The sequence below is a fragment of the Lepidothrix coronata genome, unplaced genomic scaffold (genome assembly GCF_001604755.1).
Source record: "Lepidothrix coronata isolate B3197 unplaced genomic scaffold, Lepidothrix_coronata-1.0 Scaffold72, whole genome shotgun sequence".
NCBI lineage: Eukaryota > Metazoa > Chordata > Aves > Passeriformes > Pipridae > Lepidothrix > Lepidothrix coronata.
Window position 1 is genome coordinate 1,846,558 of NW_016690252.1, and position 18,438 is coordinate 1,864,995.

At 45.6% G+C, this 18,438-nt stretch overlaps 1 protein-coding gene across 1 annotated transcript in view; it reads right to left on the reverse strand.

Moving 5' to 3' along the window:
• The window catches only part of UBE2R2 (ubiquitin conjugating enzyme E2 R2), a 51,711-nt gene that overhangs the window by 1,398 nt on the left and 31,875 nt on the right, over positions 1–18,438 (reverse strand). Inside the window, exons 2-4 of the mRNA XM_017819082.1 lie at positions 7,766–7,852; positions 4,147–4,244; positions 901–1,035 (exon numbers count right to left, since the gene is read on the reverse strand). Of these exons, the coding sequence (XP_017674571.1) occupies positions 901–1,035; positions 4,147–4,244; positions 7,766–7,852 (320 nt within the window). The remainder of the gene's footprint in view (positions 1–900; positions 1,036–4,146; positions 4,245–7,765; positions 7,853–18,438) is intronic.

The following is an 18,438-nucleotide window of genomic DNA, read 5'->3' on the forward strand; positions in this document are numbered from 1 at the left end:
AGTCGGAGCGTGTGGCTGCACCCTGAGGCACAGCTGTAACCCCAGTGCTGCCTGGGGCTGGCAGAAGCCAAGTGTTTCCCATCCCCCCAGGACAGGCTCTGGCTGCTACCTCCCAGCAGGGAGGAGCAGATGGCAGCCTCGTCCCCTCACCCACCCGCCAGCTCCTCAGTCTGCCATTCCGTGTGCATGGAATACATCCAGCTCTGCTGATGCTGAGGGAGCTGGAGGACTGAACCTCCCAGCTCGGCTCTCTGCACAGACACACTGCCCTGCCAGCTCCAAAAGGGGCACATCCTGCTGGCACAGCTAGCACAGATGTGGCCTCAGCCAGCAGTCCCTCTCTGGGCTCTGCAGCAGCCCTGGCTCACACTCACATCATCTCCCTGCGGCTCCTGATGAACCATGAACTTCTCAAAGGGCAGCACTGAGCAGTGCTTCCAGCTAATCAAACCCAGCTTTGCAAGGCCTTGCCAAAGCCCACTGATAGTCCTTCGAATTGGAGGGACATGATTATGATTCATGCATGTATTAAGCACAGGAATTAGTAGGATGAAGTCAGTTTCCACTACATCCCAAGCAATGCAGGGCTCAAAAGGCAAGCAGGGACTCTGACTGGGATTTACTAGTAGCCAATAGGTTTTGCAGAGCATCATGACAGATTAGTCTGAAAAAAGGACCATTTAAAGACATATTAGCCCAGTCCTCCTGCTCCAGAAGTTTGCACTGCTTCTGTGCACTGAAAACTCTGGAGCAACCAGACGTGTGGACTTGGAATAAGATGATAAAATTCATTTCCAAAGAAACAACTACTGCAAGAAACCGGTTTCAGCAAATTCTAGAAGCACCCTGTTTCACAGGATTCAACACAGGAGGCTGGTAGCACAGCATGGAAAAGCTTACCTTATGATTTCGGCGTACTCCTTGTCTTTTCCTTTACTGTCCCTCCATTTCCTGAACATGACTGATGCATCCACGTTGGCTGGGGAGAATGTGTTGGGCTCATTAAGCAAAGAGATTACACTCAGTAAGATAGTCCTGAAAGAGGTAACCACAACAGCAGAGTCAGAGCTAACGCACTCATGGCTTCTGGATGCCGACGACTTCTCTGGATGATGCATCAAAAACTTGTTTGAAGTCAAGTCTTAAGCTGAGAATAATATTTTAAGTGAGAGCAAGTATTTATGAACCTCACACCCTGGTCATCCACGAGGAAAGGTGACACAATATAAACCTCATGTGACTGCAGTTCAATGTGTCTGTGCACGTGTTTGTGACAGGGCAGCAGGCAAAGCTGCAACCAGAGCAGAATTCAGCTTGTCCACACCACTCACAGATGGTGTGGGGCTGGAAACCTGCTCAGTGAGCCTGTTCCTGCTGGCATGCAGCCTCCCAGCAGGAAGCCAGGCTGTTTGCCTGCCCTGCACAGGGAGAAGAACCATTAAGATCCAAGGCCATCAGAAAAGGCTGCACTGCTTTGTCCCTGCCCCACTGGGTGGTAAGAGGCTGAGATCGTGGGCAGGTCTCTTTTCTCCTCAGCTGATACATCACTAAAAAAGCTGCAGCAGCAGCAGCACTCGAGCACAGCAAGGGGAAGGCAGTGCAGATGTTTTTCAACACCCAGGCCACCTGCCAAGGCCCAGAGGGATTAAGCTGCTGGTGCTCAGCAAAGCCAGATGAGCCAGTCATGCAACCCCAGCAGACAGCCAGCCTTCCAGGATTTCCAGCAGTGACCCACACCTCGCCAGCTGCCCTGCTCTGCTGGCATTTACCAAACATCGCCCTCTTGCCTAAACCCTTCTCTTGTAGTTCCTACAACCCTCTGCACTTCAGCCCTTGTGCCACAACCAGCACAAACATCAACAGCGAGCCCCGCCAGGCAGCCCCGCACACCTGGACACCGCAACAGCTCCACCTGTCCCAGTGGTACTGCCAGCAACAGCTTCCCATCCAAGGGCAGGGAAGAACAAGAGACAAGGAGAAAGTCCTGAAACACAGCAGTACACAACAGCCCCTTTGCAGAACTTGGTTAAAGGACACTTGGAGCCACAGTTGTATTTGCACTGATTGAGGGGCATGCTCGGAGCAGCACGTGCTGAGTGAATCTACCAGATCATAAATCTGGGATGCAATTCCAGGAAATGCTTGGTCATTTTCTCTTCCTCATTCTTTTTCATTTTCTTTTTCTCATTCATTGCTGATTTTCTTGAAAGGTTTTGAAACTAAACACTTGTGTCTGACCAGACTAGCATGGCTATCAGAAGAGTCTTATACAATTTATTTTCCAAATTCTGTAACTCTGTAGGAAAAGAGATCTGCAGCTCCAGAAAAAACCTGTCTGGTCAGACTGGAACAATGGGCAGAAGAGATCATCTTCTACTTCATTTCAAGAATTCATTTAAAAGCCTTTGATTCTCAGCAAAGAGGCTGCAAAGCCACCATGTCAGCTCCAGCATCGTGCAGCAGCTTTACTGTAGAGCAAAGTCGATGGAAGGCCAAGAACAAGAATTCATGTCTGGATTTAGCATCTGCTCTCCCACACTTCCATCGACAGTGAGGAGAAGCCAATATTTCCACTGCAGTGCCCAGACTCCAAAGTCACTGCAAAGCTACTTAAATACAGCAAATACACCTCTAACTGCATTAGAGGTGAAGCTCTCTGAGCTCCACATTCCCAACCAGCACATCAGATCAGCACCATCACTGCTGATGTCCTAAAGATTGGACAGTCTTGTCCAACTCAAACCTGGCTGCTGTGGATAAGCAAGGGGAATAAAGTACAGTAACAGAAAGGCATCCCAGCACAGGGAGTCTGACAGGACAAAACCATTAAAAAAGTTCAACCACGTGGGACTGAAAACCTCAGCATCAGGTACAAACCGCATGGACTGAACGCAGGCTGAGGCTCTGGGATGATGCCAGGGATCACATTCTATCATGTTGTTTCATGCAAGCTGACAGAGTAAAGACTGGTGATTTCAAGGCTGGTTCTGCTTCCTTACATCCTCCACCCCATTCTGGGGAACACTGAAGTGTTTTGAAGAGTTTACAGTGCTGTTGTCTTCAGAGCAGACTCTATACATCTCTTTACCACTAGGGAAGAGCAGCCAGCACAGGCTCAAGGAAACAGATCTGTTAAGGGCCTTTTCCTCTTCACATATCAACCAAAGGCTCAGAGACAGAGGGATTTCATCCCAAACAGATATGAGGTAGATAGGATGTGTTGGTTGGGAGCACCAGCCAATTATATTCCTTGTTGAAAAAGGATTTTTTTTTTGTTCCAGCTGCTATCCACATTGTAGCCTCTCAGAGCCACCTTTAGAGGTGGGCATAGATTTGTCCTTGCACATTTTTGCTCTCCACTCTAAGTTAAAAGTTTTGGCTTAGGTTGTACTGATGGTTACGTTAGTGCACTGAGCTTTTTGCAGAGTCTTCCCCAACCTCAGGCAGCCAAAAAACCCAAGAAAAATGGGAATCCTTGGGAAACAAAGCAATAGCGAGACAGGATATCATCTATCTGCACGAGATACAGATGTACCAACTTCTCACATGCTGTGCTGAGTTCTGGCCTGTGCAGCTCAAGGACAGGGAAGACACAGGGGAGATGGAGAAGGGTAATTATCAAATTATCAAATTATCAAAAAGCCTCAACTGTAAGCCCTGACAACACTCTAGCAAACAAACACTAGAATGCCTCTGGTACTCAGTGATCCTTTGTTCTTTTGGCAGGAAGAAAACTACCCAACTACCTGCTCAAGATACCACGAAGCAGGACAGGAGACAGACAAACAACAGAAGGGCAAACAAAAGGCTTCTACTGGGCCTAAATACGCAAAAATGTATTTTTCCATTAGTGGTATCCTGAAGAAGATAACAATGACTGGGAAAGGCCAGAACATTTGAAATAATTTGTCTTAAGAGCATAAAACCCTGTGAACAGGACAGAAGGCTCCACACTGCCAGCTCAGTATCAGGACACAGAGCACCTTCAGTACCTTCAGACAGCCTGGTAAGTCTGGTTTCCACTTGATTCAAGCCTTAAAACCCCTAAGCCTTAAATTCCCTTCTAAGTCTCTCCCAACCTAGACCTTAGTCTTGTAGAGACAACAGGCCTTTGAAGTCAGTGTTGCACATCATATTTAGAGTTACCTGACATTTTGGGTAGGGTTCCACCTCTCAGATGGCAGCTCTCCACTTTGTGGGTCATCTACAGGTGGGTGAAGAATTGAAATACATACATCTCCATTCTGCAAGACAGAAAAAAAGCACTGAGAATAGCCTGGCTTGAGGCTGAAGTCTGGTGATTCAACTCCACCACTCTGGCTACCTCCTGAGCAGTTTAACCTTGTTGATATGAACACTCAAAAAAAAAAAAACAAAACAACCCCAAACCCAAACTGGTAAGAACTGGAAGTGGTTCTCCATTCATCCTGGATCTACTTTACTTATACACAAGGGTTAGTCTGCAAATTGGCAAAAAAACCAACCTAAAGTCAGAGACAGTCAGGTTTAAAGAATGTAGCAAAGCAAGCAAAAATAGTAATAAGACAGCATAAAACTAAATTGATCTCCAGATAGCAAGTACTGTCATAGTGACAGAAATAAGCTTTAGTCACAGGAGACCCAAAGTAGGGTTAAAAAAATCTGGTGTTCCCAGTGGTAGCTGAGTTAGCTACAGGAATTTTTGAATTGAAGGGTTTATCACTCTCTACTAGCTCAGGTATGAAAACATTTGTTCTCCCAGGACACAAGGATGTTGAACAGATGGTGTGGGGCAGGCTTACACTGCTCCCCTAGGACACAGCTGTTCAAAATATCAGGTGAAAGAGCAGGAGATGTTCTCTGAAGGTTTCACTGAAAATCCCTTCCAGCATGCGAGAGATTCTGGCAGCATATGGAAGCCATACAGCCACGTAATCCCCATTATGTGTTCTACTCACCACTCTTATGGCCTGAATATAGATTTAAAGCTCCATAATGCCTACCATTTATAAACATTTGAGGAAGCCTGTAAACCCAATTCTCCATCAGCAACAGCCCTCTGACACAATTACTTTGTAGGAATGCTGTGGCATTATCCATCACATCCGACATCCTCCACTAAGGTGCTCCAGGGACTCATGGGGGGGTGACTTACTGCAGGATAGGGTGAAGGTGCAGATGAGTCCTAAGGCCAGCCAGCAGCTATTGGCCTCCCTAGGTCCCACTGGCTTGCTCTCCCTTGCTGCTGGGGTGACGTACAAGTTCCTGGAGGCAGCCCCACACCTTCAGGAGGCACAGCCTGAGCTGAGGGGCAGCACTCACGCCGCTCCCGGTCACTCCAATCCAAGGCACAGGTTGATGGCAGGATCAGTCCTGTTTAGGAATCCAGGCTGGCAGCTCCCCACACACCTGGTCTCAGGCCCTTCCAGCACTGCTGGAGGGCAGAGCAGGGCTGCTCACAGCAATAGCATCTGTGCCTTTGAGCCCAAGCCAGTGATCACAGCCACTGACTGCAGCAGCTCACCTGAAGGGCCTCGCAGACATTTCAACTCACCTTGATTAACAATGACTTTTGTTTCATAGCCAAACAAGATCCTCCGTCAGCGTTGGAGGGTTGTGATCAGGATCCAGATTTCAGTGGCATACTAACCCTGCCAGGTTTGCTAATCTAGCCAGCCCTTGTCACTTTGAAGCAGGTTTTAGTGAAGAACACAGCAATACAGCACCTGGAGCTGCTGAATACCACAGCACATACTTATGTTGCTGGAACAGTTTGCCATAAGAAGGCAGTCTCCTTTTTAGGACTCCAACAGGCTTGTGCAACCTTGGAATTTTTTTAGTATCATTTTAAGGTGAAGTTAATTTTACCAACGTTAATTTATGTTCCCAGCCCATTACGGTTTTTTTAATAATTTTCTTTAGTTTTAACTTTAACCACTTCCTGGGAGAACACAATGCTGGTGGCTCAGAGAAGGCATCACAGCACTTGGCAGAAGTTCCTGAAGCGATCAGGTGAGCAGCACGTGAACAAGCAGATATTTGACAATATGAAGATAATAGAGGGAAGCAAGGATATGAGAAGTTTCCCTCTTGCAATGATCAGTGTTATGTGTTTGGGAATTGCACTGCATTAGAGTCTGGAAGGGTAAAGGTGTAAGGGGGCCTGGTGAGATCAGCACAAGGTTTTGGGATCAGGGTAGGAAAGGGGTGAGCCTTTCCCTACATACATTTCTGAAAGATACAAACAAGGAGGATGAGGTATTCATCTGCCAATGGGAAATAGCCACAATTCTATCTAGGACTGAGAACTCTTGTATCATAAAAATAACAAACAAGTGAATGCAGTTTTACCAAAATTCAACTAGATGACCCAAGTAAAGTAGAGGTGGGAAAAATACACCTTACTCAAGTCTCACTGATCAGAACTGGAACATCAGCCCCAACCTCTCCAATCTGATCCCACCAGCAGATTCTGTAAACTGCTGTTTTCTTTCATCTTCCTTGCCCTAAAAGGGTTTCTTCTTTTCCCTCCTCCTGACAAACCCTCAAACCTCAAGCACTTTGCTGAGTTAGTCTCAGTTTCATTTGGAGTTATCCCAGTGCCTCATCTTCATTGCTTAACTGTTGTTTCCAAAACAGCCTGCAAGCTGCTTCAGATTCCCTCAGCTGCAAGAAATACTGCTACAAACACAAAGTACAAAGCTGAGAACTGGAGTATTTCAAAGGTAAACCCAAAATATACCCATCAAGTTTAGGGTTAGTTTCTCCTCCTACCTTCAGTTGTTTCTAGAGTTTCTAGAGCCAATTTTTCATCTTTCCCACCGGGACTGGGAGAGGTCCTCTCCAAGACTCCTTTTGTACATGTCATTTTGGTAACCATTTCCCACTTGCCTCCTGCAGGAGGATTTCTGGATTCAGAATCAATACCCACAGTATGGGTCTGCAATAATCTGCAGGTCTCTTTATTCACCGATCGAACTCCCATGTAACTGGAAGAGCCTCACAGAAAACCACCATCTTTGGCTACATTCAAGATTCTGTGCCAAATACAAAGTCCAAGTGAGAAAACTCATCTGAGGATGTCCCTGGGCTTAGGGCAATCCCCATGAGCAGTCAACAATTAAAGCTGATTATCCTGTTCTGCACTGAAATTTGGCAAGGCTTTTAGCCATTTTTTACTAAGCCATCAGTGTTATCACCATGATACTGGAAGCACACCCATTCCAAACTGGGTATTTAGCAGCAAGAACTGGTCAGAAAAGGGCTTTCCAAGCTCAAGGCATCAACTGAAGCCATCATTTGTTCAGGGGAAGGAACAAAAGTGACATTCCTCTTTTCAAGTGGGTCCAGAGGAAGCCTGCAGAACCTCTCATAGGGACACCTGTGATAAGGTTACAGACCTGCACCAACAGGAACATTTTTGAAAGGCCTCTAGGTCCTCCAACTATTCAACCAGTGTTCCTGGCAGGCTGACACTTGTCTAGGATATCCAAAAGTTCACCAAGGATTCGACTCACTTCACTAAAAGTCCAGTTTTGAACCAAAACAGGGCTTCAGCTTTCAAATACAGCTCTACTAAACTGGGTATTAATATTGAACCAATTGCCTCAGCACAGAACCACTCCCCTTCTGGACCTGCTATGTGGTTGTACCATGACCCAAATATTGACAGTCCACAGCCTTGACTACCCTCTGATTGTGACACACACAGGTAGTGAGTTTAAGATTAAGGAAGCAGAAAGCCTTCTCACGTGCCTGAGAAAGAGTTTTTTAAAAAACACCTTACCTCATAAATGTTGGGGTGCCACATTTTGGTCAGGAATCTGAAGGTAGGTGGTGAATATGGATAGTCTATAGGGAATTTAATGTGAGCCTGAAAAACGAGAAAAATATTTTAGTTATGAAACAGAACAAAAAAGAGCAACAAGCAACCATTACAGTGAAAAAGATTGGAAAAAAACCCCCACATCATTAGGGCTACTAAACTGCTCATTTTAGGGGGAGGGGGGGCACGTGGACACTGGTTTATAACCCTACATAGGTTCTTATGAGCAAAATGCTAATTGAAAAAGAAAAATCTAAACACCTGGGCTGGTAATGCTCAGAAAACAAGCCAAAAAAAAGGCATTTACCACGTCCTAATTCAAGAAACACTATTCAACAAGTGTTGTTAAACAGGACAAAATATACTGGAAAAGTTATAACTCAAGATACTACTGGGTTTAAAAGCAGGCTAAAAAAAATGTTTGCTGAGTTGAATAGGCCTGTTTTACATTTGGTTGTGCAAATATTTAAAATTATTCTTTCCATGAGGAAAAAAATTTGTTACGTAACCAAAGTTTTTTTGCCTTTCTTGTGCCAAAGTTAAGCTGGTCCGTCTACCTGTGTTCCTAATATTATGTTTTGTCACCACAGGCATTTTTAAGTCTCAATACTATCTGTATCTGTTTAACAAATTAGTGCAACTTGATGAACTGAATATTGATGGGCAATGACAGCAAAGATTTCCTTCCAGAGGTCAGCAACCAGCTGTGGGGCACAACTCTGAGCTCAGTCAGTTGAGAGAAGGCTGCAGAGATCCCAGCTCTGGATATTAACTTCTCTGTGTTGCCATTCACAGCAGTCTGAATCTGGACTGAACAAGTGCCCAAAATACTCCTCTCTAAAAAGGGGACTTGCTGCACTTTGGAGCACAAACTCTTCCCTGGGAACTATTCAATCTGCCAACAAAGTCCCACCACCAACCCAGTGTGGGATCCCCAGAGAAGCTTCTCCTGGCCCTTGTTCCATGGCCAGGCTCATGTGCAACTGAACACGAGAAGAGATCCCAGAAGCAAGATTGTGAGAGCAGAATTCCAGGCCACCCCCTTCCACTTAAGTGCCTAACCATGCCACTTGGGCACACGGTGCTGGGCTTGTTCAACAAGACAAAGTTTTATTCCCAGAAACGGAAGTAGACAACGGAACAAATGGATTACTGAGCTGTGAAGTACTTGGCTACAGTTTTACTTATCTGCATACACCTTTGCCTTGCGACCCAAATTTTATATGGGGTCAGAGTGCCAGGCAGCCAAGAAAAGAAGGCTTTCTGTTCACCTTTATGTAAGAAACTCATCAGCTCACGTGGCTGTACGGTCTGTACATGCCTGCCCATGATAGTGACTGTAAGTGGGTATGTTGCAGCAGCACTGAGTCCTCACCCCGCAGTCATTTGCCACAGCACACTCACAACCTAGAGGTTTAAGATCTGCTTAAATCCCAGCCCACGGTTTAAGGTCAGTTGCAGGAATGGCATCGCTCCAAGAGCAGTGAGCAAATGCCTCTTGTCACCACACCACTGCAGAACAGAGCGACTGCTGCAGCAAGGACATGCCTACAACAAGCCACCCTGCACTGGGAGCAGAGCAGAGATTTACCCAGGGCAGAGCACATCCACTCCAGCTCAGGTTATTGCATCATGTAGCTGCAGACTCATCGGGACTACTGGGGTTTTCCCAAGAAAGCCCATTCCTGTGCCTACATGCAGTTTCGTGAGATCTAAGACATAAAACAGCCCATGGACTGAGATTAAAAATGCAAGAGACAACAAAACTCAGAATTGAGCTACCTACAAGATTTCTTGGCAGAATCTGTCTTCTACGCAGGTGTAGTTTCCAGGAGACCGAAACAAAGAGCACTGTGACAGCAGAGTACCAGAATTGACATGCTTATATCCCACATGGATGGTCAAGGAGTGCAGGTCTCATTTCTCTCAGTAAAAACCCTCTGCTCTCAAACTGTCTAACCCTGAGGGTTTTCTCTCAAGAAAGCCTCTCTCAAAGCTGAGCCTGGAGCACCAGTTATGGTCCCTGTATGTGATGCAGACTCATGCAGAAGCTGTGGAGCCTGGAAGACTGTTCCAAACTTCTAAATCCTGTTGCACAGACACAAGTCTTTAGTAGAAGAGACTACCTGCCTACAATAATTATCATGTGGTGTTGTGTCACATGAAGGATGCTCTTGAGCTCTAGGGCTAGAAAATGCAATTGGAGAAATTAGAGAAATCTTCCCACACGGATGCAGCTAAGGCACTGTAATCCATCACATATTTAGGGAAAGCAGTCATATTATGTGTTGATAAGCTATTTCTAACTAGCCTGTAATTGTTTAGCACATTGAGATGCTGTACTGGAGCATAAAGCCAAGTGAAGCTTCTCTACAAACCTGATTTCAGAGCCAAAAGACACCAAAACATGAAACCTCACATTACAGGCTGGGATTTTTTCCAAACAAAAAGAGCACCACTTTCAGTCCCTGTGGTGAGATCATCCAGAATTTGAAAGTGAAACCAGATGCTTTTCCAGGCCATTACAAACAGGTCTGAGAGAATTACTCCACATCTCTTCTGCCAGAGGAAGCATGGGAAGTTATGTAAGCCCACTCTGCTCTCACTGAATGCTATTTGAGTTTCTGTGTGGGTTAAGCAAGCCAAGAAGTTCCAAGACAAGCTGCAAGACTGCTTGCAAAGATGCAGCAACAGCCACGATCACAGGTCATTCTTTTTCCCCATTGAAAACCTGATTCTAAACATGTTAAAAAACAAGAAGACCAAATTCAACAATAAACTTATTTTCTAAATAGAGCTCCCAGAATGGTTTCCTCCCTACAACTTCACTGATGTAAGGCAAATCAGCTCATTTCTGTTAAATTCAGCCAGGCTGCTACGTACTAGAGAGTGGCAGAGTTTTCAGGCAGCTCTGTTACAGCCAGACAAATTTAGAAGGACTAAATGTGCAGCTCAGGTCCCCCCCCCTGCAAGTACCCAATCGTTACTGCATTCACCATAGGCTTGACTCTTCTAGCTGAGCTTAAATTGGAGAGAAATAACTCTGTTTTGGTGTTCTGATTTTAGCCAACTCCTTGTCATGGCTCTTTGACATCACTGAACATAGTCAATAGCCAGAAAGGTGGAGACCAGCCACCAGCTGTCCCCTCCTTCTCCAGTTTATAATTAGTCACACTTATAGTCCCTAGAAAAATAATAAACTCCTCTCAATAGTCCAGCCTGGCAGAAGATCCAACCCTTTACAGGCATTTACAGCTACTGCACAAGAACTTCAATGTCCAACTTACACCATGGCATGTATTTTAAGATTTCTACCAGCACGGTCACTTTGTTTCCTGTTTTACTGCCTTGCTCCCATGGATCCTCAAAAACGACTGCACTTCAGGTTTGTAACCTTTCTTTTATTTCAATAAGGTGAACCCACAGATTTTGCTATGCATGCCAGAAAAATAAGAGCCTCACTAGGTCCTGTGTTATCTGACTGAAAACACAAACCTAGTATTTCTACCGAATTATTCACTGATTGAGTCAACCCCCTGTGGCCAAGAGCATCCTGGCCTGGATCAGCAAAGGGTGGCCAGTAGGACTAACATAGGCAGGACTCCCTCCTAGCTTCAGCTGTCTAGAAATTCAGTACTTGTAGCTGTAAATGACACTTGAGTAGTCTGACATGGATTTCCTACACTCCTCTCAAGCTGACAAAACCTAGAACCCTGGTTTTCAGGCAGCAAGGGTAGGAATGGTGAATCCATCCTAACTGCCCACTATAGAAAACTTCCTGGGGAAGTGCACACAATTCCTGGAAAGCCACCAGCATCACAACTCATCTGATTTGAGGGTAATGGGGAGCATGAGCAGCTTCAACAGTGGCCAACACAGACTGCAGCTGCTCAGTGTTTCTGGAAGTGCCACTTACAGATAATTTTTATTTCCAAACATCACAAGCTTAACACCAGCCCTATGAAAATACAGCATCAGTGAAGCCAAGCATCTTTTGAAAACTGTATTTAAGATCAGTTACAGAGGAAGTGCTTTGAGTTTCTAAGTTATTTTGCAATTATTTGTAATTATCTGCTACAGCCAGCCCACGGACAAGCTCCTACTGGCTCTGTGTGCAGGTACCATCATGGTCTCTTACAGATCACCCACCCTGCCCTGGTACTTGCAGGCAGCACAAGGCATCCCCGTTTTCCTTTGTATCAGGATGGCTAAGTTCCTTGCTGTGCACATTGTCCCTTTTGGTAGCAATTCCCACCTGATGATGGCTCCTGCTCCACACACTAAACATGCAGGAAAGGCAAGAATAGGAACCACAGGCCACTACTGGGTTAAGATATAATCACACAAAATGCTTTACTGCTTCTTGTGCATCAAGCATTGGCACGATTCATCTAATGGACTCTTCCACATTAAGCCTGGATTAGCGCATGCAGTGTTAAATACTGTGTGCCAGAAAACACGTTCAGTACAGGTCAGCAGGCAGTACCAGCAGCCTTTTTCTCACATCCATGAGGTTTAAAGCACATCAGTATTGTCCAGCTCAGAACCTGTAAAGCAGCACTATAGCTAGACATCGTCAACTATTTGATGGGGTAAAAATGAATATATGACCAACATTGCTATTTCAGCTCCAGTTATTATGACTTGGACATAAGTAACTTCTTCTGGCAGGGCTGGGCACTAGACTGGTATTTTAAGCCCAGTTTTTGCTTCACTTCCCACCAGCACTGTATCAATGTTTATTAACATCTGTTGTGCTATGAGAGAAATAGGAGCACATCCCTTATCTAAGATGAGTGACCAGGTCAACTAAGTCTTGTGAGTCCTGAAAACTCTCTTAGTGCTGCAGTAGCCATACGAACAGTAAGAGCAGCAAATCTCTTATATCCTACATTACACCTGCACCTCTTCATAAGGAATTTGAATCACAAAGATCTGAATGTGAAAAATGATCTCACGAATAGGATGTGAGGCTTCTAAACCAGAAAGAAAATCGAGCCATAAGACAGCAGGGTAAAGATGAGTCAGGAAGGGGGGTGAGCATACACAATCAGAGACTGGTTTGACAGGCACAAGCCCATTCTTGTTTTACACTAAATCATATCTTATATACACTTCCTAATTTAGTTATCTAGGGCAATACTAAAGATGTTATTTCCAGTGGTACAAACTAGGTTTCCTTTTATCAAAACTTCTTTTAACAGTAAAATTTTATTAAATATTTATCTATGCATGTAGCTATGTTCATAAAGCTGAGATTGTTGTCAAGTCACTCAACTCAGACCAAAGCAGAAAGCCTGCTGACCATATGATGGTCAAAGTTACAATTAGACTTTTAGAAAAAAGGGCTTTCGCCCACATATTAGTATTTTGTTCCTTTGATGTGAAATCAGGACTAACAATAGACACGAAATCATAGTTAAGCTGAATGATACGAAGGGAATTCCCTACACCCTGTTAAGCTGGTTTGCATCCAAGCTCCTGCAATCTTGTAAATTCACACTCCTGCTGCCTGGGTTATCTCTCAAGGGACCCCAGAAAATAAAACTGCTCTCAACAATGAAGTTAGAACAAGGAGTGCCTGGAAACCAAACAATTTTCTTCTAACATTACTCAAAGGAAGCAAAAGGATTTTTTTTTTTTTAATATTGTCTCCCTTTGATAATGCAGAAGTTCAGTCCAGAGATGCTACTCTTCACAGCAACAACTGCTTGTGGCAATGCTACTCATCTAGAGACTGAGTTAGCCTGCAAAAGCCTGTGTGTTTAGTATTTCAAGCAATTCATCAGTTAAGAGAAGATATTTCTTCCTTGCAGTGAATTTTACTGCAGGGACAGTCCATGGCTTTGCACAGCTAATTGTGCTGTTCAGTCTGAACCACAACACCACCACTTTGGTTCTGGCCAGAAATACTGTCCATGCTCTTGAGCCAAGGAACATCCAGATTCAGAGCAGGCAGTTGTTAATGCTCTTCCATGGACAACTTCCTAGGGACAGGCTGGAAGCTGGAGAAGGAGTTCCCCTTGTCCAGAGGCCACCTGCACACTCCTGAAGCTGTTCCCCTTCCCAGTCACACAGCCAAGCACGGCCCCAGGTGCCCATCTCCAGCCACACACACAAACACATCAGTCCTGCCAGGCTCAGGGTTTGACAGAGGGGTTTTTCCTGCCTCAACTTTATGTCTGTAGTTGACTCTGGACAGATGCCAGGTACCCACTAAAGCCACTCTCTCACTCTCCCTCTGCAACTGGACAGAGGAGGGGAAAAAAACCCAAACAAACAGCTAAGGATTCATGAGTTGAGATACGAGCTGGGAGAGGTCACTTACTGATTACCTTCACAGGCAAAACTGACTCAAAGTGGGGATAGTACTTAAATTTATTACTAGCAGGATCAGAGCCAAAGAGCAAGAAATAAAACAATCTTAAAAACACCCTTCCCCCACCCCACATTCCTTCCATGTTCTCTCTTCTCCCCCCTAGCAGTGCAGTGGGACAGGAATGAGCGTTGTGGTCAGCTGTTGTTTCTGTTACTTTTTAGTGAGAGGAGTCCTTCCCCTGCTCCTGTGGGGTCCCTCCCACGGGAGACAGTCCTTGATGGACCTCTCATCCCATGGCAATGGGTGTTGTCCATCCCTCGGGCAACAGTTCTTCCCAACCTGCTGTCCCATGGGTCACTCCTCCACGAGGTGCAGTCCTTAATGAATGAGCTGTACTGACGTGGGTCCCCCACAGGGGCCACAAGTCCTTCACAGGAAAAGCCTGCTCCAGTGTGGGCTTCCCTCTCTGTGGGCTGCAGGTCTCCGGCAGGACCTGCTCCATCTTGGGCCTCCCACGGGATCACAGCCTCCTTCATGCATCCACCTGCTCCAGCATGGGCTCCTCCATGGGCTGCAGGTGGGTCTCTGCACCCCGAAGGTCCTCCATGGGCTGCAGGGGCACAGCTGCTCCACCATGTTCTGCACCACGGGCTGCAGGGCCTCAGCTCCGGCGCCTGGAGCACCTCCTGGATCGACTTTAGTGTCTATGTTGTTGTTCGCATGTTCTCACTCCTCTCTTCCCTGGCTGGAATTCTTTCTGTGCCACAACCTTCTGTTCTTAAATATGTTATCACAGAGGCATTACTATCACTCCTGATTATCTTGGCCTTGGCCAGCGACAGGAAGTCTGTCCTGGAGTTGGCTGGCATTGGCTCCACCAGACAGGGGAAGCTTCCAGCAGCTTCTAACAGAAGCCACCCCCTGCTACCAAAACCCAGCCACAGAAATCCACTACAGCATCCCAGTCTGATAATGGCAAAGCAAGAGTGTTTCCAGACAGGGTTAAACTTCTGAACTCTTTAGCATAAGCTCTTAAAACACAGTTGTATTCATCTGACAACTTTTTTCCCAAATCTGCAGGTAACTCAGAGCTCAGATGAAGGAGCAGGTTACAGAAGCACTCACCTACACTCAGCTAACAACTGCCAGGTTCACTTCCTTTACTTTGACTGTCAATTTGACTTTTCAGGATGCTACAGAAAACACCGTAATTTCAACGAGTGCAGGAGACATACTGAGTTGGATGCATCCTGAAACATCGAAGTATTTATTCTATAACCTGCCCATTTTCACTCAACTTTTGCTCTTGTCTGCCACCTCATCCCTGAAAAGGCAATTCCCAGAGGCTATATAAGACACAACACCAAACAGAATTATTTGGTCCTCTTCCACAGGGCAAGCTGCTGGCCAGACAGCTTTACTGAGCTTAGATCACAGGAGCCAAGCACTAAAGCAATTTCAGATTCCCATGGGAGAAAGCTGACATCATACTGAGGTTTCTGTATTTTCCCAGGAATTCCCATTGTGAAATATTACTAGATTTCACCCTCAACTTAACCTCCACTCCAGGATGAGGCCTGATATTGTTTTAGGCCAGATATTAGCAGACTTGTGCCATGGTTGAAGGCCTCGTGTAGAGATTGTGCTCTTGGGTCTGATGCCTTTGGGTTGCCAAGAGACTGTGCACTGTATGGCTTGAGATGGGGCTCATTGGGTGTGTGTTATGCAGAGAGGCTACTCTGTGTGTCTATTTTCTTGGCAGAAACAGATGACTCAGTTCTTATTTATATCTGTACAAACACTCTACTTTCCCATTTGGACAAATAGGAAAAATAACTCCAAATGTGAAAAATAACTCCAAATGCTATAGCTATAGCATCTGATATTTGCTGAAGGAGCCAAAGATACTTAGCGTTACCACATCTAAAGTTTACTTCAAGTCACGCATCTCCTCTTAGGTCTCTGCTTCAGGGCAGAAGCTGGTACTTGAAATAGTCCTAGTGCAGGTATAACTGAGGATGCTGTTACCTGAATGGGTAAAGCTCTAACATGAGTGTAGCTGTTCTAGAAATAGTTTGTGTTCACTGAAAAAGCAGTTTTCCATCTCCCTTTCCAAAAACAATAGTTTTGCTGGAGCAGTGGTGTGAATATTTGAGACTGCTTATTCAAAGCATCATCCTACGTTACTGGCATCTCTGGCATCATGTGTAAGTCCTCCAATTACATGTGCACAGTTGTCACTTGGGGCACCTGCCTCCACTTGCCAGCTTCAGGGTCCAGAAGATTATCTCTTTTATTAAGAATTGCTATAGCCTATGACATCTCCAGCATCCTGTTCAATCTCAAAATGAGCATTTTAGACTTTCACTTTACTGGGTAAGTAGTGCATACTTTATAGAAGTGCCTGTGTAAATCTGCTTCAAGACAGTGGTTGAGACAGTATGATATACTTCAGACCCGCCCTAGTAATTTCTATAGTTTAGTTTGCTCAAATTCAAGTAATCAGTGGGACTAACTGACAGTGGGATCGAGGGCACCCTCGGCAGGTTCACCGACAACACTGAGCCACGTGGTGCAGTCACCACGTGGGAGGGCAGGGATGGTGCATCCAGAGGGACCCTGACAAGGCTCAAGAGCTGGGACTGTGCAAAGGCCATGAAGTGCAACAAAAGCAAAGTGCAAGTTCCTGCACCTGGGTCATGGCAATCCTAGGCACACCTACAGGTTGGGTGAGAAGGGATTGAGAGCAGCCCTGTGGACAAGGACTTGTGTGTGATGGCTGATGGCAGTGTGTGTTCACAGCCTGGAAAGCCAAATGTATCCTGGGCTGCATCCAAAGGAGTGTGGCCAGCAGGATAAAGGAGGTGATTCTCCCCCCTTTACTCTGGTCTTGTAAGACCCAATCTGGAGTATTGTGTCCAGTTCTGACCCCAGCATAAGGACGGGGAACTGTTGGAGCAAGTCCAGAGAAGAGGCACGAGGTTCATAAGACAAGCTCAGAAGGTTGGGGCTGTTCCATCTGGAGAAGAGAAGGTCGTGTGGAAACCTCGTAACAACCTTTCAGTATCTGAAGGGAGCACACAGGGAAGCCAGAGAGGGACTCTTTGTCAGCAACTATAGTGATAGGAGAAGGATTTATGTGTACAAATGAAAAGAGGGGAATCTTGGGTTAGATATTGGGAAAAAATTCTTTACTGTGAGGGTGGTGAGGCACTGGGATAGGTTGGCCAGGAAGGTTGTGGATCCCCCAAGCTGGCCAGTGCTGAAGGCCAGGCTGGATAAGGCCTTGAGGAACCTGGTCTAGTGGGGAGAGTCCCTGCCCAGGGAGGGGTTGGGATGAGATGATCTTCAAGGTCCCTTCCAACCCCTTAGCATTCTACAATTCATCACAACCAAAGCACATCTCAGTTTTGCAGCATTTTGCATCAGCCTTGATAAAGTTTCTGCAGTCTCACCTATTCATTCCCACATTTGCATCCTTACCAAAACACAACAGATTGCTTTATTGTTCAGTGAAGCAAGACATACCACTTACATCTGCTGAGTGAAGAGATGTCCAAGCTAGCTCAATATAAGAACACCCTTTCCTTCAGCCTGTTTTAACTAATTTTAGCCAATTCTTTAAACAAGCACCATTTATGAGTCAGTGAATGACTAATTGCCTTGATTCTCTTCATATGCTGGATGCAAGAGGAAAGCTCTCCTCAAGGGACAGCCAGTCACATGTTCTGCTAAAAACACAGGGCAGATCTTGATGCAGTCACCTCTTTCATAAGCAGCAAGGGGAAAGGCGTATTTATAGCATTGTAAGTGTAAACCATAGCACTGTGCTGCAGTGTTACACAACTTTGCCTTTCCTAGCACTGCAGGCAGAAGCTCTCTGAAGAGACTTCTCAAAGGCTGGCACATCAGCCTTCCCTGAAACAAGGGACTCAGGTTTCTGGAAGCTGAATGGCAGCACTCAGGAACTGCACTTGAAATCTTATCTACACTGGCTGCCATAGAGAAGCAAACTAAAAAATTATGCAGCACTACTACTTGTTTTTCAGCCACTGCACTGCTGATTGTAAGCCCTCCTGTTTGGAGCTGGATACAGTCAGTAAATCTGGGCAGAATCAGCAGCAGCAAGTCTGTTGGACTGTACCACTTCCAACCAAACAGCTAAATCAGCAGCACCATCTCCCAGTGTGGAGACCTGATCAGCAGTGTATTAGTCTAGATTTATAAGCCTATACTGACACAACTGTGCTATCCATAATCCCAGAGCACAACTCATCTACAAAGAGTCTGTGATCCTGCACAAACCAGTGAGGTC